Raw genomic sequence first — 26,387 nt, forward strand, 5'->3', positions numbered from 1 at the left:
TTGATGCCCTTCCAGACTCCTTCTGCCTACCCAAGGACGTCAGAGGACAAAAATCAGTTAACCACTTAACTGAGGAACTCAATTTAACCTTGCGCAATACCCTAGATGCAGTTGCACCCCTAAAAACGAAAAACATTTGTCATAAGAAACTAGCTCCCTGGTATACAGAAAATACCCGAGCTTTGAAGCAAGCTTCCAGGAAATTGGAACGGAAATGGCGCCACACCAAACTGGAAGTCTTCCGACTAGCTTGGAAAGACAGTACCGTGCAGTACCGAAGAGCCCTCACTGCTGCTCGATCATCCTACTTTTCCAACTTAATTGAGGAAAATAAGAACAATCCAAAATTTCTTTTTGATACTGTTGCAAAGCTAACTAAAAAGCAGCATTCCCCAAGAGAGGATGGCTTTCACTTCAGCAGTGATAAATTCATGAACTTCTTTGAGGAAAAGATCATGACCATTAGAAAGCAAATTACGGACTCCTCTTTGAATCTGCGTATTCCTCCAGGGCTTAGCTGTCCTGGATCTGCACAGACTCTGCGAGGGCCTGGGATCGGGAGAGACACTTAAGTGTTTTAGTACTATATCTCTTGACACAATGATGAAAATAATCATGGCCTCTAAACCTTCAAGCTGCATACTGGATCCTATTCCTACTAAACTGCTGAAGGAGCTGCTTCCTGTGCTTGTCCCTCCTATGTTGAACATAATAAACAGCTCTCTATCCACCGGATGTGTACCAAACTCACTAAAAGTGGCAGTGATAAAGCCTCTCTTGAAAAAGCCAAACCTTGACCCGGAAAATATAAAAAACTATCGGCCTATATCGAATCTTCCATTCCTCTCAAAAATTTTAGAAAAAGCTGTTGCGCAGCAACTCACTGCCTTTCTGAAGACAAACAATGTATACGAAATGCTTCAGTCTGGTTTTAGACCCCATCATAGCACTGAGACTGCACTTGTGAAGGTGGTAAATGACCTTTAATGGCGTCAGACCGAGGCTCTGCATCTGTCCTCGTGCTACTAGACCTTAGTGCTGCCTTTGACACCATCGATCACCACATTCTTTTGGAGAGACTGGAAACCCAAATTGGTCTACACGGACAAGTTCTGGCCTGGTTTAGATCCTACCTGTCGGAAAGATATCAGTTTGTCTCTGTGAATGGTCTGTCCTCCGACAAATCAACTGTACATTTCGGTGTTCCTCAAGGTTCCGTTTTAGGACCACTATTGTTTTCACTATATATTTTACCTCTTGGGGATGTTATTCGAAAACATAATGTTAACTTTCACTGCTATGCGGATGACACACAGCTGTACATTTCAATGAAACATGGTGAAGCCCCAAAATTGCCCTCGCTAGAAGCCTGTGTTTCAGACATAAGGAAGTGGATGGCTGAAAACTTTTTACTTTTAAACTCGGACAAAACAGAGATGCTTGTTCTAGGTCCCAAGAAACAAAGAGATCTTCTGTTAAATCTGACAATTCATCTAGATGGTTGTAAAGTCGTCTCAAATAAAACTGTGAAGGACCTCGGTGTTACTCTTGACCCTGATCTCTCTTTTGACGAACATATCAAGACTGTTTCAAGGACAGCTTTTTTCCATCTACGTAACATTGCAAAAATCAGAAATTTTCTGTCCAAAAATGATGCAGAAAAATTAATCCATGCATTTGTTACTTCTAGGTTAGACTACTGCAATGCTCTATTTTCCGGCTACCCGGATAAAGCACTAAATAAACTTCAGTTAGTGCTAAATACGGCTGCTAGAATCCTGACTAGAACCAAGAAATTTGATCATATTACTCCAGTGCTAGCTTCCCTACACTGGCTTCCTGTTAAGGCAAGGGCTGATTTCAAGGTTTTACTGTTAACCTATAAAGCGTTACATGGGCTTGCTCCTACCTATCTTTCCGAGTTGGTCCTGCCGTACATACCAATACGTACGCTACGGTCACAAGACGCAGGCCTCCTAATTGTCCCTAGAATTTCTAAGCAAACAGCGGGAGGCAGGGCTTTCTCCTATAGATCTCCATTTTTATGGAACAGTCTGCCTACCCATGTGAGAGACGCAGACTCGGTCTCAACCTTTAAGTCTTTACTGAAGACTTATCTCTTCAGTAGGTCATATGATTGAGTGTAGTCTGGCCCAGGAGTGTGAAGGTGAACGGAAAGGCTGGAGCAACGAACAGCCCTTGCTGTCTCTGCCGGGCCGGTTCCCCTCTCCACTGGGGTTCTCTGCCTCTAACCCTGTTGCAGGGGCTGAGTCACTGGCTTGCTGGTGCTCTTTCATGCCGTCCCTGGGAGGGGTGCGTCACTTGAGTGGGTTGAGTTACTGACGTGATCTTCCTGTCTGGGTTGGCGCCCCCCCTTGGTTTGTGCTGTGGTGGAGACCTCTGTGGGCTATACTCGGCCTTGTCTCAGGATTGTAAGTTGGTGGTTGGGGATATCCCTCTAGTGGTGCGGGGGCTGTGCTTTGGCGGAGTGGGTGGGGTTATATCCTTCCTGTTTGGCCCTGTCCGGGGTTTCTTCGGATGGGGCCACAGTGTCTCCGGACCGCTCCTGTCTCAGCCTCCAGTATTTATGCTGCAGTAGTTTATGTGTCGGGGGGCTGGGGTTAGTTGGTTATACCTGGAGTACTTCTCCTGTCTTATCCAGTGTCCTGTGTGAATTTAAGTATGCTCTCTCTAATTCTCTCGTTCTCTCTTTCTCTCTGAGAACCTGAGCCCTAGGACCATACGTCAGGACTACCGGGCATGATGACACCTTGCTGTCCCCAGTCCGCCTGGCCTTGCTGCTATTCCAGTTTCAACTGTTCTGCCTGCGGCTACGAAACCCCTACCTGTCCCAGACCTGCTGTTTTCAACTCTTTAATGATCGGCTATGAAAAGCCAACTGAGAGACCTGAGCCCTAGGACCATACGTCGGGACTACCGGCCGTGGTGACTCCTTGCTGTCCCCAGTCCGCCTGGCCTTGCTGCTATTCCAGTTTCAACTGTTCTGCCTGCGGTTATGGAACCCCTACCTGTCCCAGACCTGCTGTTTTCAACTCTTAATGATCGGCTATGAAAAGCCAACTGAGATTTATTCCTGATTATTATTTGACCATGCTTGTCACTTATGAACATTTTTGAACATCTTGGCATGGTTCTGTTATAATCTCCACCCGGCACAGCCAGAAGAGGACTGGCCACCCATCATAGCCTGGTTCCTCTCTAGGTTTCTTCCTAGGCTTTCGCCTTTCTAGGGAGTTTTTCCTAGCCACTGTGCTTCTACACCTGCATTACTAGCTGTTTGGGGTTTTAGGCTGGGTTTCTGTACAGCACTTCGAGATATTAGCTGATGTAAGAAGGGCTATATAAAATAAAATTGATTGATTGATTGATTGATGTGGCAGGGCTTGCAAACTATTACGGACTACAAAGAGAAACCCAGTAGTGAGCTGCCCAGTGATGTGAGCCTACCAGACGAGCTAAATGCCTTTTATGCTCGCTTCGAGGCAAGCAGCACTGAACAATGCATGAGAGCACCAGCTGTTCCGGACGACTCTGTGAGCACGCTCTCCGTAGCCGATGTGAGTAAGCCCTTTAAACAGGTCAACATTCATAAGGCCGCAGGGACAGACAGATTACCAGGATGCATACTCAGAGAATGCTCTGACCAACTGGCAAGTGTCTTCACTGACATTTTCAACCTCTCGCTGACCGAGTCTGTAATACCTACATGTTTCAAGCAGATCACCATAGTCCCTGTGCCCAAGAACGCCAAGGTAACCTGTCTAAATGACTACCGCCCTGTAGCACTCACGTCGGTAGCCATGAAGTGCTTTGAAAGGCTGGTCATTTCTCACATCAACATCATCATCCCAGAAACCCTAGACCCACTCTAATTTGCATACTGCCCCAACAGATCCAACAGCCCAACCTTAGCCCTGCCTAGACTTACTTTGCCCAGCCTCAGTTAGCCCAGTCCAGCCTTAGTCTCGCAAACCTGACCATAGGAAAATGCAGTGACTCAGGTCTGGTGTCAATGATGGACTCTTTTGGCACTACGTCACTGCCTACGCCACTACTTTATGTAACTTTCAAAATACAGAAATCATCCCTGTATGAAGCATTTTGCATCATTACATATCTTGAAAACTTGAGTGCTGACAAGCAAAACATTTTGGGACTATGTCAACAATGGACTAATGAAACAAATACCAAAATATAATTTTTGGGTGAAAATGTTCCTTTAACTAAAACCACTGCAAAGATTTTGCCTGCAACCTTTGGTTTTCCTCTTGATTTGTTGGGAGTTTTTCGTTATCGACGTCGGCAGTGACGTAGTTCCTCTATGCCAAAAGAGTCCCTCATTCAAACCAGACCCCACTGCTTTTGCCTAGGGTTGGGTTTACGAGACTACCCTTTCTTAGTCCATCCCAGCATCAGTTAGCCCTGCCTGGACTCAGTTAGCCGAGCCCAGTCTAGCTCATAGCTGTCCTTGAGGCTTCTAATCTGGCCACAGACTAGTGCAGACTGCTTTACTGCATGAATTACAGCACTCTGGTAGGCCTGCACATTACGGGCGTGGTCCTGATTGTGGGTTCACACTCTAAAATGACAAAAGGCATAATAATTACAACAGATATGTGTGTAAGTTATCACAATCATATCATGATGAGGGGTGGATGCATGAGGTAGCCTGTAGTATTATAATGCGGATGCAGCTCAGTATTGCTTAATGTTGTTATTCTAACATGCTGGAGAAGGGAGATGGCATGAATTGTCAGTGCAGGTTTTGACATTATCGTAGCCCAGTGTGAAGTCTGTGTCCTTCATCTCTGAAACAGTTGGACTGCTCCACTGTTTATTTGTCACTGTGCATTTTGTTTTTGCTCCATGGCTCTGGGTTGACTCTGGTACTGGACTCACATCTGCTCAAGGGGGCTGTCATGCTGTGTGTCAGTTTGAAAGGGGAGTGTGGTAGATGGGGGCTTGTGTGTTTAAGTGTGCATGCATGTGTGTTTTTGGGTTCCTGATGTCCCCAGCTGTGTCCTACTCCCAATTACAGTGCCTCCTAGTCCCAGAGGTCACTAGGATTAGCACCCATTCACTCCCCATTAGAGCCAGACCAACATATGTGGCGTTGCTTTGACAGACAACCACAGGGCTATGTTTATAAAGCCTTTCTAACCTTTGTTTATGCAGTAGTTTTCCAAGTCAGCATGACACACAAACAGACAATACCCATGGGAAATCCTGGTCCTATTAAACGCATCAAAACACACCAGTCCTATCAAACACACCAAAACTCCATTATGGTGCAGCTTAAATTGTATTGTTGTGCATCAACAATGATCTAATCACGTTTAACTGGTTTCCATGGTCTCCAATCTCTGTTGTGTTTAATAGAACATTTTACGATATGTTATCAGTTTCTAGAATGGACATTTTCCTGACCAAGATGGACGATTTTTAGGCATATTAGTAGGATGCTAATGCCCGTTCTAGAGTCCTGTATGTAATTATATGGTGTTTTCTCCCTCCTCCTCCCACTATGTGCCTGTGACTGTCTGTACTCCAGGTGTCCAACTTGTACCTGTATGACAGCGTGCTGGCACTGGCCAACGCCTTCCAGAGGAAGTTGGTGGACAGGAAGTGGCACAGCATGGCCAGTCTGAACTGCATCAAGAAGTCCACCAAGCCTTGGAATGGAGGCTGGTCCATGCTGGAGAACATCCAAATGGTAAAATTTAGTTCAGAACATGAACAAGAACCTTTTTCTAACCTTATACTGTATGAATTGTTTGCCTGATTTCCCTAGTCATTACAGTGAAACAGAGATATTTTGATGTTTTTTTTTATTGTGATTGTGATCGTGATTGATTGACTTTCATTACATTTACATTTACATTTTAGTCATTTAGCAGACGCTCTTATCCAGAGCGACTTACAGGAGCAATTAGGGTTAAGTGCCTTGCTCAAGGGCACATTAACGTCATTTAGCAGACGCTCTTAGCCAGAGCGACTCACAAATTGGTGCGTTCACCCTATAGCCAGTGGGATAACCACTTTACAATTTGGGGGGGGGGGTTAGAAGGATTACTTTATCCTATCCCAGGTATTCCTTAAAGAGGTGGGGTTTCAGATGTCTCCGGAAGGTGGTGAGTGACTCCGCTGTCCTGGCGTCGTGAGGGAGCTTGTTCCACCATTGGGGTGCCAGAGCAGCGAACAGTTTTGACTGGGCTGAGCGGGAGCTATGCTTCCGCAGAGGAAGGGGAGCCAGCAGGCCGGAGGTGGATGAACGCAATGCCCTCGTTTGGGTGTAGGGACTGATCAGAGCCTGAAGGTACAGAGGTGCCGTTCCCCTCACTGCTCCATAGGCAAGCACCATGGTCTTGTAGCGGATGCGAGCTTCAACTGGAAGCCAGTGGAGTGTGCGGAGGAGGGGGGTGACGTGAGAGAACTTGGGAAGGTTGAACACCAGACGGGCTGCGGCATTCTGGATGAGTTGTAGGGGTTTAATGGCACAGGCAGGGAGGCCAGCCAACAGCGAGTTGCAGTAGTCCAGACGGGAGATGACAAGTGCCTGGATTAGGACCTGTGCCGCTTCCTGTGTAAGGCAGGGTCGTACTCTCCGAATGTTGTAGAGCATGAACCTGCAGGAGCGGGTCACCGCCTTGATGTTGGCGGAGAACGACAGGGTGTTGTCCAGGGTCACGCCTAGGCTCTTCGCACTCTGGGAGGAGGACACAGCGGAGTTGTCAACCGTGATGGCGAGATCACGGAACGGGCAGTCCTTCCCCGGGAGGAAGAGCAGCTCCGTCTTGCCAGGGTTCAGCTTGAGGTGGTGATCCGTCATCCATACTGATATGTCTGCCAGACATGCAGAGATGCGATTCGCCACCTGGTTATCAGAAGGGGGAAAGGAGAAGATTAGTTGTGTATCGTCAGCGTAGCAATGATAGGAAAGGCCATGTGAGGATATGACAGAGCCAAGTGACTTGGTGTATAGGGAGAAAAGGAGAGGGCCTAGAACTGAGCCCTGGGGGACACCAGTGGTGAGAGCACGTGGTGCGGAGACAGCTTCTCGCCACGCCACTTGGTAGGAGCGACCGGTCAGGTAGGACGCAATCCAGGAGTGAGCCGCGCCGGAGATGCCCAGCTCGGAGAGGGTGGAGAGGAGGATCTGATGGTTCACAGTATCAAAGGCAGCAGACAGGTCTAGAAGGACAAGAGCAGAGGAGAGAGAGTTAGCTTTAGCAGTGCGGAGAGTCTCCGTGACACAGAGAAGAGCAGTCTCAGTTGAATGACCAGTCCTGAAACCTGATTGGTTTGGATCAAGAAGGTCATTCTGAGAGAGATAGCAAGAGAGTTGGCTAAAGACGGCACGCTCAATAGTTTTGGAAAGAAAAGAAAGAAGGGATACTGGTCTGTAGTTGTTGACATCAGTGGGGTCGAGTGTTGGTTTTTTGAGAAGGGGAGCAAGTCTCGCTCTCTTGAAGACGGAAGGGACATGGCCAGCGGTCAAGGATGAGTTGATCAGCGAGGTGAGGTAGGGGAGAAGGTCACCGGAGATGGTCTGGAGAAGGGAGGAGGGGATGGGGTCAAGCGGGCAGGTTGTTGGGCGGCCTGCAGTCACAAGTCGCAGGATTTTATCTGGAGAGAGAGGGGAGAAAGAAGTCAAAGCATAGGGTAGGGCAGTGTTTCATCTGTGATGAGTGATTTCGAAGGAGTCAGGCAAAGGAGGGTAAATCACAGAATAACAGGATTTATTCCGAAACACAGAGTTACGCAGTAATGCGTCAAAACACAACAAGGCACACAGGGAATATTCCCGGCAATACAAAATACAAGGAGCTCCAACGAGCTTCTCTATCCACCACAATAAACAATCACACACAAACACAAGGGGGCAGAGGGAACACTTATACAGGCACTGATGAGGGGATATGAACCAGGTGTGTGTAATAAAAAAGACAAAACAAATGGAATGATGAGATGAGGAGCGGCAGTGGCTAGAAGGCCGGTGACGACGAACGCCGAAGCCTGCCCGAACAAGGAGAGGAGGTAGCTTCGGAGGAAGTCATGACAGTACCCCCCACTTGACGCGCAGCTCCAGCAGCACGCCGGCCACTAGGAGCGCCGGCCAGGAGGACACAGAGCAGGGCAAGCCGGATGACGACGGTGGAAATCCCGCAATAGGGAGGGGTCGAGGATATCCCTCACCGGAACCCAGCACCGCTCCTCCGGACCGTACCCCTCCCACTCCACGAGGTACTGAAGGCCCCCCACCCGACGCCTCGAATCCAGGATGGAACGGATGGAGTACGCAGGGGCCCCTCGATGTCCAGAGGGGGCGGAGGAACCTCCCGCACCTCAGACTCCTGGAGCGGACCAGCCACCACCGGCCTGAGGAGAGACACATGGAAAGAACGAGGGGTTAATATGGTAATCTGGAGGGAGTAATAACCTATATGTAACCTTGTTTATCCTCCTCAGGACTTTGAACGGACCCACAAACCGCAGGCTCAGCTTCCGGCAGGGCAGGCGGAAGGGCAGATTCCGGTCAGCGTTTGGCCTTCTGGCGACGCATGGCGTGCTGGAGGTGAACGTGAGCAGCGTTTCACGTCTCCTCCGCGCGCCGAAACCAGTCATCCACCGCAGGAGCTTTGGTCTGGCTCTGATGCCACGGTGCCAGAACAGGCTGATAACCTAAAACACATTGAAATTGCGATAGGTTAGTAGAGGAGTGGCAGAGAGCGTTCTGGGCATATTCTGCCCATGGCAAGAACACCGACCACTCCCCCGGCCGGTCCTGGCAGTAGGACCGTAGGAACCTACCCACATCCTGATTCACCCGTTCCACCTGCCCATTACTCTTGGGGTGAAACCCAGAGGTCAGGCTGACCGAGACCCCAGACATTCCATGAACGCCTTCCAGACTCTGGATGTAAACTGGGGACCCCGGAGAGAGGGGAAGATCAGTGAGAAAGTCAATACACAGGTGGGACCATGGCCATTGTGGAACTGATAAGGGCTGTAACTTACCCGCTGGGAGGGGCCTAGGTGCCTTACTCTGGGCGCACACCGAGCAGGAGGAGACATACACCCTCAAGTCCTTAGCCAAGGTAGGCCACTAGTACTTTCCGGTCAGGCAGCGCACTGTACGGCCGAAACCTGGGTGACCAGAGGAGGGGGACGTGTGTGCCCAATAGATCAGACGGTCACGGACAAGAGATGGCACGTACTGCAGCCCAGCTGGGCACTGAGGTGGAGATGGCTCTGTGCGTAACGCCCACTCTATGTCCGCGTCCACCGCCCACACTACCGGCGCCACAATGCAGGAGGCCGGGACTATCGTAGGTCTGCTCCGCCGGGCTGAGCTTCTTGGAGAAGAAGGCACAGGGGCGGAGCTTGGGTGGCGTGCCGAGCGTTGAGATAGGACAGCGCCTAGCCCTACCTCGGACGCATCCACCTCCACTACGAATGGTAGTGATGGATCTGGATGGGCCAGTACCGGGGCTGAGGTCAGCCTCAGCAGACCAGCGGAGCCGGGATGGCCCACCCTTCAACAGAGATGTGATGGGAGCTGCGACCTTGCCAAAACCCCGGATAAACCTCTGATAGTAGTTGGCAAAGCCAATAAAGCGCTGCACCTCCTTTACCGTGGTTGGAGTCGGCCAATTACGCATGGCTGAAATGCAATCTCCCTCCATCTCCACACCTGAGTTGGTAATGCGGTATCCGAAGAAGGAGACGGACTGCTGGAAAAACAGACACATTTCTGCCTTGGCATAAAGGTCATGTTCCAACAGTCGGCCCAGCACTTTGCGAACCAGGGACACATGTTTGGCGTGCGTAGCAGAATACACCAGAATGTCATTGATGTAGACCACTACACCACGACCAAGCATTTCCCGAAACACCTCGTTCACAAAGGACTGGAAGACGGATGGAGCATTCATCAAACCGTACGGCATCACCAGGTATTTGTAATGCCCCGTGGTTGTATGAAAAAAAAATTATGCACTCACTAACTGTAAGTTGCTCTGGATAAGAGCATCTGCTAAATGACTAAAAATGTAAAAAATGTTGTGCTAAACGCTGTCTTCCACTCGTCCCTCTCTCGGACACGCACCAGGTTGTACGCACTACGGAGATCTAATTTTGTGAAGAAGCGCGCCCCATGCATTGACTCGATTACAGATGGAATGAGGGGTAGAGGATAACTATAACTATATACCTTGTTCAGTGCTCGGTAATCAAAGCAAGGGCACAAACCTCCGTCTTTCTTCTTCACAAAAAAGAAACTCGAGGAGGCGGGCGAAGTGGAGGGACGTATGAACCCCTGTCTCCATCGCATCCGTTTCAGCCTGCAACAGGGGATACACATGACTCCTGGGAGGCACAGCGTCTACCTGGAGGTTTATCGCACAATCCCCCGCCCGATGAGGTGGTAATTTGGTCGCCTGCGTTTTGGAAAACGAGGTCGCCAAATCGAGGTATTCGGGAGGAATGCGCACGGTGGAGGTAGTGTCTGGTCTGAAAATGTGGGGTTGTGTAGTGCTAACCAGGGAAGACCCAACACAACAGGGAAATCAGGAGACTCAATAATAAAAAAGGTGACTTGCTTTCTATGGGTCTTGTGCGTAACCATAGTGACTGGTGCTGTAACTTCCCTAATGAACCCGGACCCTAATGGTTGACTGTCAAGTGCTCTGATGGGGAGTTGAATGGATAGGGGAACCAATGTAATACCTAGAATATGCGCTAATAACCTGTCCATAAAGTTCCCAGCTGCACCTGAATCGACCAGCGCCTTACACTGGGGAACTACTGTGTAATCAGGGAAGTGGATGTGTAGGGTACAGTGTGCAGCAGAGGGCTCTGAACGAGTGTTCGATACCTGGGGTGACGCGAGAGTGCCCTGCCTGCCGCCTCCAGATCCAAAAGAACGTTGACGACAGCGTGCAGTAGAATGTCCTCTCGTGCCACGAGAGTGGCACTGGCGCTGTCGTCCTCCTCTCTCCCGGATCACCGCATCACCCAGCTCCATCATCTCGTGATCCGGGGTGGGGGGGGGGGGTGGGTGAAACGGGGAGGCCCCTTCCAGGACGTCCTCTAGAAGCCAGCAGGTTGTCCAACCGGTTGGCCATGTCCACCAGTTGATTGAAGGACAACGTGGTGTCCCGTGAGGCTAGCTCCCTTCGGACGTCCTCTCGCAGGTGGCTCCGGAAATGGTCGATGAGGGCCTGCTCGTTCCACCCGGACCCAGCCGCTAGAGTACGAAACTCCAGGGCAAAGTCCTGCGCGGTCCTCGTCCCCTGCCTCAGGTGGAACAGCCGCTCGCCCGCCTCTCTACCTTCGGGCGGGTGATCGAATACGGCCCGGAAGAGGCGAGCGAACTCTCCGTAGTTGTCCAACGCGGCTCCTCCTTCACTCCAGACCGCTTTGGCCCACTCCAGGGCTTTCCCCGAGAGGCAGGAGACGAGGGCTCCAATGGAGCCGGGCTGATGGTCGAGAAGTATAGATCCAGTTGCAGGAGGAATCCCTGGCAGCGGGCAGCTGTCCCATCAAAATCCCTTGGTCGTGATATATGAATCCCTCTGGGTGCTGGGGTGTGGGTGGCTGGATCTGATCACTCAGCTGGTCCCGAAAGATCGGGTCCTCTCCTCTCCAGGCGTTGGACGACCTGGAGAACCCGATCCATCGCTTCTCCCAAGCTGGCTAGTATTGTAGAATGCTCCCGGACCTGCGCCACAACTCCAGGCAAGTGCTCCTCTCCTGCTGACTCCATGTCTTGGTGTGTGATTCTGTGATGAGTGATTTCGAATTCAGGCACAGGAGGGTAAATCACAGAATAACAGGAGTTACGCAGTAATGCGTCAAAATGCTTCAGTGCGCAAAACAGGCGCACTGGAAACAACAAGGCACACTGGGAATATTCCCAGCAATACAAAATACAAGGAGCTCCACCGAGCTTCTCTATCCTCCACAATAAATAATTACACACAAAGACAAGGGGGCAGAGGAAACACTTATACAGGTACTGATGAGGGGATATGAACCAGGTGTGTGTAATGAACAAGACAAAACAAATGGAATGATGAGATGAGGAGCGGCAGTGGCTAGAAGGCCGGTGACGATGAACGCCGAAGCCTTCCCGAACAAGGAGAGGAGGCAGCTTCGGAGGAAGTCATGACATCATCATGCTGAATACTTGAAATGTTGTTCAAGGAATATAGGTTGTGAATCCACTGTTTTTCAAAACCAGAAGGGCACAAGGCCGTGAATAAAGTCGGAAGCAGAAAATAATAAAATGGTCCTTGAATCTAATTCCCTCTACTTGCATTACAACTGGAGATGCACAGCTGTGGGAGATGAAGATGGTTGCCACCCCCTTGACTTCCATGTCATTTCTGCTATTGCCATTCTCTGGACTCAATATCTTCAGCACTAAAAGGTGCTACGTACTAGATTTCCTCTGCAGAGACTATTATGTCTTTAGAGCAGTATTGGTGTGTGTGTGTGTGTGTGAGTGTGTGTGTGTGTGTGCGCATCTTTGTCTCAGAGATCTCGGCCTGTCCCTAGCACAGTGTCACTGGTTCAAACGTGCAAACTGATTCAACCAAAATATTAAACTGGCTTTGGGAGCGCATCAATTTCATTATGGACTTGATACTAAAGGGCTTGGCACTGGACAGGTGGTCTTGTTGTGACACTGTGAGAGCTCACACTTTCTATGAAATTCATCCTATATTCTCTCTCTCTTTCTATCTCCCTCCCTCTCTCTCCCATCACAGGGACATATCACAGGCCTCACAGGAACTATGGATTTCAAAGCGAACGGATCCAATTCTCACGTCCAGTTTGAAATACTGGGCACCAGCTTCAGCGAGACGTTTGGAAAAGACGTGAAAAGGGTGAGTATGATGATTCTGCTGCTGGTGGTCACTCCTCCTTTGTCTCAAGATGGCTGTAAAGCTGATAGATGTTTTTGAGTTTACTCTTCTCTGTGCAGTTCTGAAGCTATGGACCTCTGTGGCACGACCCAGTGGTATTGCTGCACAGCAAGCCTCGACGAGATAGTCTGTAAACAAGTTCTTTAAAACAGAGGAGGTTATGGCCCATAAATTGCTGGCAGCGATTTCTGAGGTGTCTTGGGGTGGGTTTCTTAGCACAAAGAAATCAGAGAATGGAAACCCTGTGGAACATACTGCAGTCCTTGAGGCAAAGCATGCACGAGAACCTGCCAGGATACTGTCAGTTATATGTTTAAATTGTACTGAGAAATATACTGAACAATATCTAGCTAGGTTATTTATTAATATATGGAAAAAACAAGGTTAACCGACATGACCTAAATTCCATATGTAGGCCAATATTCTGTAATGCAAATGGTCAAATGCTAAGATATGTTTTTCTTAACAAACATAGTTATCACATAATGCACTTGTGACGAGTACTGAGTATACGAAGAGGCAGGCAGCAGACGCAGGAATTAACAAGGTCAAGGTTTACTTAACAATGAGAAATAACAAACATAGAGTAAACGACATGAAGCTTAACAATCACACACAACATCATTAGGAACAGTCCAGGGCTAAATAGGGATGGTGATGAGATGATGACGTGTAGGTGCGCTGGAGGTGATTGGGGTGCGTTGGGTTTCCATTCCGGTGTTGCAGAGGTGGTGCGCTCAGACCGGTGGCTCAGTAGAACGGCGAGAGCGCCGGAGGGGAGCAACGGGAGGAGACGTGACAGCACTATTCATTTTCATGAATACCTCCTAGTAAAACACATACAGGGCGTTATTTTCAACATGAACATAATGGAAATAACAACCAACTAGTTAATTGGTTTAGTATGTGTTTGTGTTGAAGGCATGAGACCATTGTAAAAAACACCATAGGACATGAATGACTGTAAAGTGCTCCAGCACGACATCTTAAGACATAAAAACTCAAATGAGTAGGCTACCCATAGAAATGAGATATGAATTACTTATATTTCTGTGAGGCTACCATACAATATCATGCTACTATACCACTAAGCTATTATTGTATTTCTATCACACACATTATTTCAGCTAATGTAGTGCTGTCCTTTTGCCAGCCTTTATATCCTGCTCCCTAACATGAGTGGCCTGATTAAACACCAGTCATTAGTGGCTGAGGGAGAGCATGCCAAGCATCCTGTAATAACGACTGTAGGACAAGCAGCGACAGGGCCACTGTCAACACAGCTCTGTATGTGGCCATGGCAACACACACTGTAGGCTGGTGCGTCATATAATACTATATATTTCCCATATAGGGCATTACCTTCCACCAGGGCCCTATTCGGTTCCCTCAGTGGATCTAATCAAAAGTAGTGCACTATTATGGGACACTGTGTGCTCCTCTTTTCTCCTCAATGACTACCCAGCAAACCAAAATTGGTTTCTGTGAAAGTTCCCAGAACTATCATTAGGTCGCGGCAAATGTTCTCATAACACACAAACTGTCCAGTCATAGTGATGATTATAGAATACTTACTAGTGGTGGCTATTCAGCAGCCTGATGGTCTGGGGTAGAAGCTAGTGGCCAGTCTTTCACATGATGCTCCTATACTGCCCGCTTCAGAGTGATGGAAGCGGGGAGAACAGTCCGTGGCTCGGGTGGCTGGGGTCCCTGATGATCTTCTTGGCCTACCTAAGACACCTGGTGTTGTAGGTGTCCTGGAGAGCAGGCAGTGTGCACCCAATGGTGCGTTCGGCTGAGTGCACCACCCTCTGTAGCGCCTTGCGGTCCGCGGTGGTGGAGTTGCCGTACCAGGCTGTGATGCAGCCCGACAGTATGCTCTCGATGGTGCTCCTGTAGAACACAGTGAGGACCCTCGGGGACAGGCAGAATTTCTTCAGCCTCCTGAGGTTGAAGAGTCACTGTCGTTTCTTCTTCACCACAGTGTCCGTGTGGTTAGATTATTTCAGCTCCTCTGAGATGTGGATGCCGAGGAACTTGACATTACTGACCGTCTCCACGGTGGCCCCGTTGATGAGGATGGGGGCATGCCCAGCCTGGTTCCTCCTGAAGTCCACAATCAGCTCCTTTGTTTTGCTGACGTTGAGGGAGAGGTTGTTTACCTGGCACCACACCGTCAGAGTGCCTACCTCCTTCCTGTAGGCCATCTCGTCGTTGCTGGTAATCAGGTCTACTATTGTCGTGACATCAGCGAACTTGATGATGGAGTTGGATATACATGGGTATACAGGGAGTACAGGATGGGACAGAGGATGCACCTTTGTTGGGCCCCCGTGTTGAGGATCAGTGTGGAGAAAGTAATGTTGCCTACCTTCACCACCTGGGGGCGGCCCGTCAGGAAGTCCAGGAGCCAGTTGCATAGGCAGGAGTTCAGTCCCAGGGCTGTGAGCTTTGTGGTGAGCTTATAGGGCACTATGGTATTGAAGGCCGAGCTGTAGTCGATGAACAGCATCCTCACATATGCATTCCTTTTGTGCAGGTGGGTGAGGTCAGTGTGCAGTGCAATGGCGAATGCGTCGTCTGTGCATCTGTCGGGGCAGTAGGCGAATTGGAGAGGGTCGAGTGTGTCGGGAAGGAGGCGGTGATGTGGTCTTTGACCAGCCTCTCGACGCACTTCATCATGACTGAAGTGAGTGCTGCTGGTCGGTAGTCATTCAGTTCAGTTGCTTTCCCTTTCTTGGGCACGGGGATGATAGTCTTGAAGCAGATGGGGATAACGGCCTGAGCTAGAGAGAGATGTCTGAAAATACTACCCACATTAGCTGGTATGCACATGCTCTGAGGGTGCGGCTAGGGCTGGCTGCCTTGCAAGGGTTAACACGTTTGAATGACTTACATACATCCTCCGTGTAGACCGTAAGCACGTGGCCCTCGTTGTCCTCAGGGGCTCTCCTCGGCAGCTCAGAGTCGTCATGCTCGAAGTGTGAGAAAAAGGAGTTTGGCTCGTCCGGCAGGACAGCGTTGGAGTCCGCGATGTGACTGGCTTTCTTTTTGTAATCCGTGATCGTTAGAAGCCCCTGCCACATACGCCTTGTGTCCGACCCGCTGAATTGCTCCTCCACTTTGTCCCTATACTTGTCTTTCGCAATCTTGATCGATCTGCGTAGGTCGTATTTGTACTGTTTAACCAAACTATTGTCCCCGGTCACCTTGATGTGTTTATAAGCAGCATCTCTCTCCTTCAGTTTTCCGACAAGGCTGCCAACAATCCACGTTTTTTAATCAGTAAAGTTTTGAAAGACACTATCGGTATCACGTCATCTATGCATTTTTTTCATGAATCCGGTGACTGAGTCGGAACATATTCCAGTCCACGTGATCAAAACAGTATTGGAGCATGGATTCTGATTGGTCAGACCAGCGCTGTACAGACCTGACCACCGGAACCTTCCTCTTGAGTCTTTGTTTGTTGGCGGGGAGGAGCAAAATGGAGTCATGGTCAGATTTGCCGAAAGGAGGACGGGAGAGGGCATTTTATCCATGTCGAAAAGGTGTGTAGCAGTGGCCAAGCATTGAATTTGCACGAGTTGAACAGTCAATGTGTTGATAATAATTCAGGAGCACGGCCCTCAAATTATTTTTTTTAAATTCCCCCGCGACAATGAACGCTGCCTCCGGGTATGCGGTCTCCAGTTGGTTCAGTTGATCTTTTAGAGCATTTTTGGTGTCGGCTTGGGGCGGGATGTACACAGCCATGGCAAGAATCCCTGAGAACTCTCTCGAAATGTATAACATTTCATTTAAAACATTTTTGGGAAAATATAATATTTTGTTATAAAAAACATCCTTTGTTTGGGATGTTATCATCCTAAGTTATAACACTAACTGGAACTTAATGGGAATCTTAGCTAATGTTCTGGGAATGTTCCCAGTTTGCTGGATAGAGTGTATTGCACTGTTGTTCCACTCTCATTCGAAGATGCTTTCACTGGCGCTTGCTGAGGAGAAGATAGACATCATTAAAATGGAGGAAGCCTATCAGAGGTGAATGTCTCCATACAACACCCCACATAACAGGGACATGCTCCATGACTGGGAGAAATGTCACCCATTGCCCAAGGCTGAATTTTTAGGGGGAAAGTGTCAAAGCCTGGTTTTCAAGTGCTTTATTGCCTTATATTTTTGTTAATTCATAACGTTTTATAGCAGGGGTGTCAAACTTAATCTGCGCAAGGGCCATATTGAAAAAACACAATGAATTTGCGGGCCAGATAGCCTATTATTTGAGTTTCTCCTTTGGTGTTTTGTTGCTGGTTTAGGTTTTTGGTTATTCATTGTCAAGCTTTAAAAGCCAAAGCCAGACTGCAACATTTTAGTAGCCTAGCTAGGTCTGTTAGCATGTGTCTGTACACTTTCCCTTTGCTGCGCACAATAAACGGGACACACGAAAGCAGCGCAATTGAAGTTGAATTCACAGATGTGAGTGCAAGCTTCCTGCCATCCAGGACCTCTATACCAGGCGGTGTCAGAGGAAGGCCCTAAAAATTGTCAAAGACTCCAGCCACCCAAGTCATAGACTGTTCTCTCTGCTACCGCACGGCAAGCGGTACCGGAGCGTCAAGTCTAGGTCCAAAAGGCTTCTAAACAGCTTCTACCCCCAAGCCATAAGACTCCTGAACAGCTAATCATGGCTACCCAGACTATTTGCATTATCCCCCCACCCCACCCCCTCCTTTACGCTGCTGCTACTCTCTGTTTATTATCTATGCATAGTCACTTTAACTCTACCCACATGTACATATTACCTCAACTACCTCAACTAACCAGTGCCCCCGCACATTGACTCTGTACCAGTACCCCCTGTATATCGCCTCCCTACTGTTATTTTTTTTATTTTTTACTTATCTATTTTTTACTTTACACTTATTGTTCTTAAAACTGCATTGTTGGTTAAGGGCTTGCAAGTGAGCACTTCACTTCACAGGCCTACACATGTTGTATTTGGCGCATGTGGCAAATAATATTTGATTTGATTTGATCAAGCTATAATTTCATAAAGTAAATGACTCATTTAAACTGTTGACTCATTTATATTTGCTTGTGTGTCCTGTTGTCCTTTAGTAGTAATTTACACCCGCACGTGAATCCTTATCTTATAACATTTTGACAACCAATATAACATTTTCTGTAGGCTACAGCAATGACCTGTTGGAACCGAAACTTGGCATGGGCCTACAACAGGCTTAAACTTTTGGTCTGGGAGGTCTGGGAGAGGGGGTCTGGGAGAGGGGTGGGTGTATGGCAATGCACTTCCATTTGGCATGCAGCACATTGGGAGTGCTTGCTGTGACTTGTAGTGATGCGCAACGCAAGCTGTATGGAAGCGGGCCAAAATTAATTGAAAACCCAAATCATTGCAGGGCCCAGATAGAAATGTGTGCCGGATTCTGCCTGCGAGACTTGTGTTTGACACATGTTTTATAGGGTTTTCGCATTGGTTGGTTCGTGTAACTGTTTTTCTCTGAACATAATAAGGAGAATAAGGAGTAATATCAATTACGGGGAAGTGGAACAAGGCAGACCCATGACGATTTAATCACCCAGCATCCCAATTTGAATTAGGGTCCACAGCCATGAGCCACACATATACATGAATACCAGTGACGGTCGCCGTTTAAGATGAGGGAGGCCGATTTATTTTTTCATGAGCATGGCCTTATTTCTATTACAGCATATTGAATGACTGTTATTCAAATTCCATTCACCCTGTTCAATGTAACATCGATAGGTTTAAGCTACTACATGATACTCGAATTTTCCCTATACCCATCATGAGGTTGCTACAACATTTACATTACATTTTAGTCATTTAGCAGACGCTCTTATCCAGAGCGACTTACAGTTAGTGAATACATGTTTTTTTATACTGGCCCCCGTGGGAATCGAACCCACAACCCTGGCGTTGCAAACACCATGCTCTATCAACTGAGCTACATCCCTGCCAGCCATTCCCTCCCCTACCCTGGGCCAATTGTGCGGCGCACATGAGTCTCCCGGTCGCGGCCGGCTGCGACAGAGCCTTGATTCGAACCAGGATCTCTAGTGGCACAGTTAGCACTGCGATGCAGTGCCTTAGACCACTGCGCCGCTCCGGAGTACAATCTAGCATACAAATGAAAGTTTAAAATGTAGGTGTACAGGTCTAGAGAAATTTTTTTGTAATCAAGGTGACAAGGTGCCACATTCAATACCGCCTTGCACACTCTTGCCTGCATCTATCTGAGCTAGGGTGTAATCATTAGTCCAACAGTTGCAAACAAGAGTTTCTATTGGACAAATTCAGGTATGTTTATCCCTGTTTCATTCCATTTGCTTCCATTTAAGAAAAAATTTTCTACAGAATCGGAAGAATGAATACAATCCTGATCACCCGCAGCCACGTACAAACAGCATGATCACTTTGCTCGTTGTATAATTCCTTCTCGCATCTATGCGCTCTCCTCCTCTCACCTTTTCCCTTCGCTTGTGGACTTTAGTGCACATCACAACAGCTGATGTGCACTAAACTTCCAAGCCAACCCTTCATAACATAACCGCTAACTGCAACACACAGCCTACATCATTGTCACCATATTACCTAACGACATAGTCACTAGAACTAGCTACTAGAACTAACGCGTTAGTAAACCCGCTACAATCATGCAGTACAGTGTACAGCAAGCAGTTTAGCAGTTACACTGGTGGGCCCCGGTTGCAATTAATTAATACAACCAAAAGCTTATCTTGACTTGGAAGAGTTCCAGTGTTGGATAGCCATAGCCAGCTAGCTAACATAGCATCCCTTTCTCTTTGAGCCGGGTGTTTGAGTAGGCTAAACTAGCTAGCTGCATTCTCTAGCTAAGTAAGTGAAAGTGAAACAAAAAAAAATGAAATATAGCTATCTCTCGCTCTGTCTCTCGCTCTCTCTTGCTTCTCCTTCATTTTTTAAGAATTGTATTGGTTCAAAACTGTTCAACTATTGTTTTTCTCTCTTTTTGAGTCAACCACTCACCACATTTTATGCACTATCTAACTAATTTTTCTGAAATTCACTGAGGATGGTCCTCTGAGGAGCCTCCATTGACACAGACACATACACATGCACGCAACCATACCATGGTCCTGTGTGGCTCAATTGGTAGTGCATGGCGCTTGCAGCGCCAGGGTAGTGGGTTCAATTCCCACGGGGGACCAGTACAATCAAAAGTATGAAAATAGATGCACTCACTGCTGTAAATCGCTCTGGATAAGCGTGTCTGCCAAATAACAAAACGTATTCAATTTTGCAAGTGCACTCAGTCCTGTTGTGGTTCATTATTGCTGGGCTCTACACTTTTCCAACAAGCTAGGCCCCTGAGAAGAGATGAATGTACATGTAACTAGCTGACTTAATCCTGCCCCTGGTATGGAGACTAATACCCCTATAGGCTCGGTTGCTTTGACATCCATCACGTAAAAAAGTGTGGAGCTGTAAGGATACTAAATGGTAAAGGTGTGACCAAGTTGCGACCATGCTGCAAACTGAACAACAGGCCAGTTAGTTTCTTCATATTTTTCCCTTCTTGATTCTTCACATTCTCTTTATCTAAAACTCCATCTCCATCTCTGGCTGTCGGCGCCTTTACCATGCTATTTTTCACAAGGCAACCATTTTGCGTAGATTAGACCCTAAATAGAGATTGAAACGTTATTCCCTATTTCTGCCTGTCGACTTCACTCCCTTTTGGCCACTCGAGGCAGCCCTAACAGGCTTGACATTTCTTGCTTTGCTACCACTTTCTCATTTCTACCTTTCTATTTACGTCCTTTATATCTCTCTTCTTCTACCCAGCAGAATAACGTTTCAGGCTTTGAGCTCGGCACAATTGTAATTGGGAGTGAAAATAGGAACCCAAAGTCTCTGTTCTAATATATGATGCGTCATGATGCATGTTGTTTACACCATATACATGCTTAGTAATACCCAAAATTAAGCCCAAACGTTACAGTTCAAGCTCGCCACAGTTGGGAAGGAAGGAGGTTGAAGACTAGGAAGTGAAAGGCTCTGTATGTGTTAACCATTCATTGTTTTATTTAACCTTTATTTTGACAGGGAATCATGCTGAGACCAAGGTCTCTTTCACAGATGAGCCCTGAATACACATCAATACACATCAATATACACTATACACATCAATATACACATCAATATACACTATACACATCAATATACACTACACATCAATGTACTCATCAATATACACTACACATCAATATACACATCAATATACACTATACACATCAATATACATATCAATATACACATCAATATACACTACACATCTATATACACATCAATATACACTATACACATCAATATACACATACATTTTCAGAGCATTAGAAGCATTGGAATGAATGATGCGTCACGATGCACATTGTTTACAACAGTACATGTTTACACCCACAGCATCTGCTTATCTGTGCTTAGCAATCCCCAGTACTAGGCCCAATCTTGGCAAGAACTGGCTAAATAGTAGAACGTCCCTACAACATCCTCTCCTTACCGGCATTAACCTTTCGGGATTGCGACAAGGCCATTAGGACGGAAGACTAAGAGGGGTTGATGAGCTGACTAATAATTAGCCTAATTTATCTTGTATCTGTAAAAGTCATGGCACTCACTAACGATGCGTTCTCATTTCCCTAAGTAACGTGCAATAATGCTCATCCCTTTATTACAGTTGGTTTGAAAAACTGAGCCATATACACAACAATAACGATTGGCACCGCCGTCATGAAAAACCAAGCTGTGCTACGCAAAACTTGGATAGGTCTTCAATTCTATTTATCAGTCAATAGTTATCTGTTGAAAAATTAAGCTGTGATGTCACTGGTGTCACTGGTGTTGCTCACGGTGTGAGACTAGTACCGAGTGCAGCCAAAGTGATTTTGGCTTTAAGTCTTGCAAGTAGCATTCACATAACGCAATGACCGGCTTTGTAGTGACTAGGCTAGCAGGTACAATGCGGTGTGGTGTAGTAGAGCTGTGAGGAGCAGACAGGCCAGAGTTGCCTGTTGTCTGCATTGCGGGGACTCCCTATTGGGAGAGATAGTACAACACAACATGGTTCACTCAGCCACAGATCAAGAATGGATCCCACCGGTGTTTCTAGGCCTGGTGATTAGATCTCGACCAGGACAGATAGGTGTAATCTCCTTTGGTTTGACACAGTGATAAAGTTTGTGATGGGGGTTAAAGGAGAGGGGGATGGGACATGGGAGACAGCAGTGTGTCAGACGGTCTCTGTACAGAGGTGTTTTGTTGGTCTATCAATTGAGAAATGGAAGATAGGGATCCAGCAGTGGGCCATTTGAAAGACAAAGGGGGCTTATCGGCTTGTAGTACAGCTTTGATAAGGTATACAGGGATCCTCCTGGCTCTCTTGTACCTGTTAGGCTTCTTACAGTGGCAGCTCTGCCCACTAACAAGCAAGTGAAGCCGGAGCAGAGCTGAATTACACAGACAGTCATTTGGAACATAATGGGATTCAGCTGAATAGAAGTCCTTCTGAAATGAATCCATTACAAAGGAGAAGAAAAAGCGGGGCTTTCATGATAATTTTCCCTCGCAATAACAATTTGCTATTCAGAAATCCCAAGTAATAAGTATATGCAAATAATGACATGGGATATTGTAGATTTTGCTTTTCGTCTAATGATATTTTGTGTTTTAAGCTAGGTCTGAACATTGTGACCAGGATTGGCTTGTGGTACTTTGAAATTAAATGAAAGCCTAATAATTAGTTTAAATTCACCATAATACATGTGATATTGAACGTCCCTGATAAATTCAAATTTAAATCTGCAATAATTTATGTTGCGGTAATGAGGAAAAAATAAACAATGCATTTAGGCCGCATCTATTGATGGTAGCAGTATTGTTATTTTTCCTCCCTGTCTGCATTTAAACGAACAAAGAACCACCAGGCGTTCTAATAATTTAAATCCTTGCCATACACTAATTACACTAAGTTAGTGATGGTTTTCTTTGAACTGTCTCCAGAGAAAAAACTTTCTGTGGAGATTCAAACATCAGAGGCAGACAGTCTTGTAATGAAATACACAGGAGAGGATTCACCAAGAATTTCATCAACAGTATATTTTTATTTTTAGTTACTGGGTGCTTTCTGAGGATGTGGAGAGCAGAGTTGATGTTGCTCTTCAAGCGCCATGCGTTCTATAGCTCGAAATTAAGGCACACTGACTGATTTCCTGCTGTATTGTTAGAGAAGGCTTGAGCTACATTGTACCTGATGATGCTAACTTTAACAGCGCCGCCATATGACTAAGGGAGGCATTTAATCATTCACTACAGGTTACTTGTAAACGAACATGATATAACCAACACTGACATAGCCTGTCTATTTCTATTAACTATTAATAAAACATTTAGTGATTTTCTTTCTTCAAAGAATTATAAATATATTCCTAATTCCCCCTATCATTTTATTAAATGACTACCTTCTCTGTCATAGCAGTAATCCATCAAAACCTCAATGTCATTTTGATCAACCGTGAAACATTTGCCAGCAGGCATGAGTGTGATACATTGACATGCAGTACAGCTGTCCTGACAGATAGTCACACCTGTACCCTCTCAGCCTCGAGCAGTTTTTAGATCATCTCTGTGAAAGGATATGTATTGGGGATGGACACCGCAGGTGTCAAGCAGTGGCATTTAGCTCCCCCACCCACTCAAAGCAACGCCACAGTTGACTGAGAGGCCTGACATTTTTACAAAGGGATGCATGGAAGCGCATGACTGGCGACGCGTTGACCCACCATTGATCCATCCACCTTGAGGACAGGATGCTGTACAGACACAGATTTGTCTGGCCTGACTGCTGCTCAGAAAGAGCTTTCCCTGTGGCCTAGGGTGGTCTAGTGGTCTAAGTGGTCTAAGCCACTGCCTCCGGATCACAGATGGAGCATGAGTTTGAATCCGGCCCACTGCTATTTCAGAACACTCTCTCCTCTATTGTTCCCCTCAACCTCGGTCTTATCCAATAAAATGAAACATTTGTGAGGAGTGGGACTTCCCCACTCCTTTAAAAAAATAGAAAGTGCACTACCATACTAAAGTAGGATTTGGGTCTTCAAGTAGAACAGGAAATAGTACTATCATGGCCCAACTGAGTGTCAGTGGTGTGCAGTACAATGCTAGGGGCTAGTGATGACAATTGGTACTCGAAAAGCTAGCGGAACTGACTTTCCTCTTAAAACATAAGGGACATAATGAAATTATATTCCTGCCTTTGCATATTTCTGAGATTCTATGTGCACAGAGTTCATCATGATTTCTGTTCAAACAGCTGTTAAAACCCTAGAGTTTGACACGACATCACAGGGCCACAGCAGAGTTCCCATCCAAGGCAAAAAACAGAAGCGGCCATTCATGTGCAGATTGACATGTACCCGGGTCGATAAAGATTATAAAGATTATAAAGATTATAAAGATTATAATAGCCATATATAAAACTCCATTGACAAGTGATCCATCCGCTCTGGTTTGATGATTTATGCTGTTTCCTTACCACCTCTATTATGAGGATGTCACGCCCTGACGCTGGGGACTCTTATTTGTTGAGTCAGGGTGTGATTTTCTATGTTGTGTTGTTCTATGTTATAGGTTCTTGTATGGGTATTTCTATGTTGGCCGGTGTGGTTCCCAATCAGAGGCAGCTGTCGCTCGTTGTCTCTGATTGGGGACCATACTTAGGCAGCCTATTGGCACTAGTGGGTTGTGGGATCTTGTTCTGTGTTAGGTATGTTGTTTGTGTACCTTGGACTTCACGTTTCGTTTCTTGTTTTGTCGTTGGGTTTATAAGTCAAATAAACATGTATGCATATCACGCTGCGCCTTGGTCTGACCAGTTCATGAACGAACGTGACAGAGGACTTCTTTGTTGTTGAGGCCTGACCTTGACACTGGGGTTGGAATAGATATTGACTTTATAAAGTGAGACTGTCATGGGTTTAAAGCAGTAGGCTACAGAGCTTCTGATTTCTCTAGGGTTCAGGACCCTGCTTTCCACAGCCATTTTTAGCTGTTTCGGTCTACTGAGATCCATGTATTTTTCCTTCAAGAAAACTCACTTCCTTCGATTAATAAGTTGCAGCTTGTAATGTGACTGCGGGACATGCATGACAGAATAAATTCGACTTGACACCAATAACACATTTTAAAGTGAATCACTGAAAATGTGATACACTTTAAAGGGCAGCTGATTTAATTGAAAGTGTATCATTTTCCCTGTGCCTCTGGCTTGGAGGGTTAATTGATTCAATTAATTAAATAAATAAAATAATCATCATCATAGTTACAGGCAGTTTCATTAGTATTGTCCACTTCCGAGAGGAGAGCTCAAACATACAAATATGGTCTTAACAATTCCATAGTGCTATAGGCCCTAATGTACATGATGAAGAAATCCCAAACGATTTAGAGATCACCAAGAGGACAGCTGAGAATAGCTGTTTCAGAAGAATGGTCTTCTCTCTGGCCTCAGGCTGCTCATAGGGTAGCCATGTTTTTCCCAGTTAGCCTTTCTTTATGGGCCTGTGGGGCTAGCTCAGCCACATCCTCATCCTGCTGAAAAGGATTACATACGGTAAGTGTAGAAGGAAATCACGGTACCCTTTACATGTAAAATGGTTACCATGATGATGATACACACGGTGATGTTTTCACTGACTGTTGATATTGATGGGAATTGATATTGTGCTGTAACATAGTTCAGTAAACATCTTTAGAGTGATGGCATGTGTACCGATGTAGGATCGTAATTTGAGCCAGTTTGCTACAGCAGGAAAATAATCCAGCAACAACAGGACATTTTAATTATTATGTGGACTATAATTAATTAACAGTTTTTTGTAGGGCTTGATACATTTTTCATAAGGGAAAATCAAGTATGACATTTCAAAGTGGAAATTACAAACTTCAGAAGCCTTTTTAAACTTAAAATACATTACAAGTTTACATTTCCTTTAAGTTATCCTGCAACAGGGTGATCAAATTAAGATTGTACATCTGTAGTGAGTGTTTGTGTGTTTGTATATCTCCCTATGCTTGTTTGTGTTTGTATACTGCATGCCTCTATGCTTGGGAGTGCTGTAAAATAACAATTATCTTACATGGTACGTTTAATAGCGTAATTATGACATTAGGCTGAAGATTACGTTGGTTATTAACTTCACACTGTTGGCCGGAGTAAATTAATCTGGGGGTTAATCTTCCAAACAAGGTAATTTATTAGCATTCTTTAAAATGAAAGTGACCTGTTTTAATTGGACTGGATTCTGTTTATTGATTTTTAATAAGTGTGTGAAATGATATGAGTTTAATCAACC

General features: G+C 46.4%; 1 protein-coding gene across 2 annotated transcripts in view; it reads left to right on the forward strand.

Moving 5' to 3' along the window:
• grid1b (glutamate receptor, ionotropic, delta 1b) overlaps positions 1-26,387 on the forward strand; it is a 401,577-nt gene that overhangs the window by 333,080 nt on the left and 42,110 nt on the right. For both annotated transcript variants that reach the window (XM_045209114.1, XM_041843476.2), the window contains exons 7-8: positions 5,573-5,734; positions 12,795-12,914. In XM_045209114.1, coding sequence (XP_045065049.1) covers positions 5,573-5,734; positions 12,795-12,914 — 282 coding nt within the window. The remainder of the gene's footprint in view (positions 1-5,572; positions 5,735-12,794; positions 12,915-26,387) is intronic.

This window comes from Coregonus clupeaformis, chromosome 1, assembly GCF_020615455.1.
Source record: "Coregonus clupeaformis isolate EN_2021a chromosome 1, ASM2061545v1, whole genome shotgun sequence".
In the NCBI taxonomy this organism is placed as follows: Eukaryota; Metazoa; Chordata; class Actinopteri; order Salmoniformes; family Salmonidae; genus Coregonus; species Coregonus clupeaformis.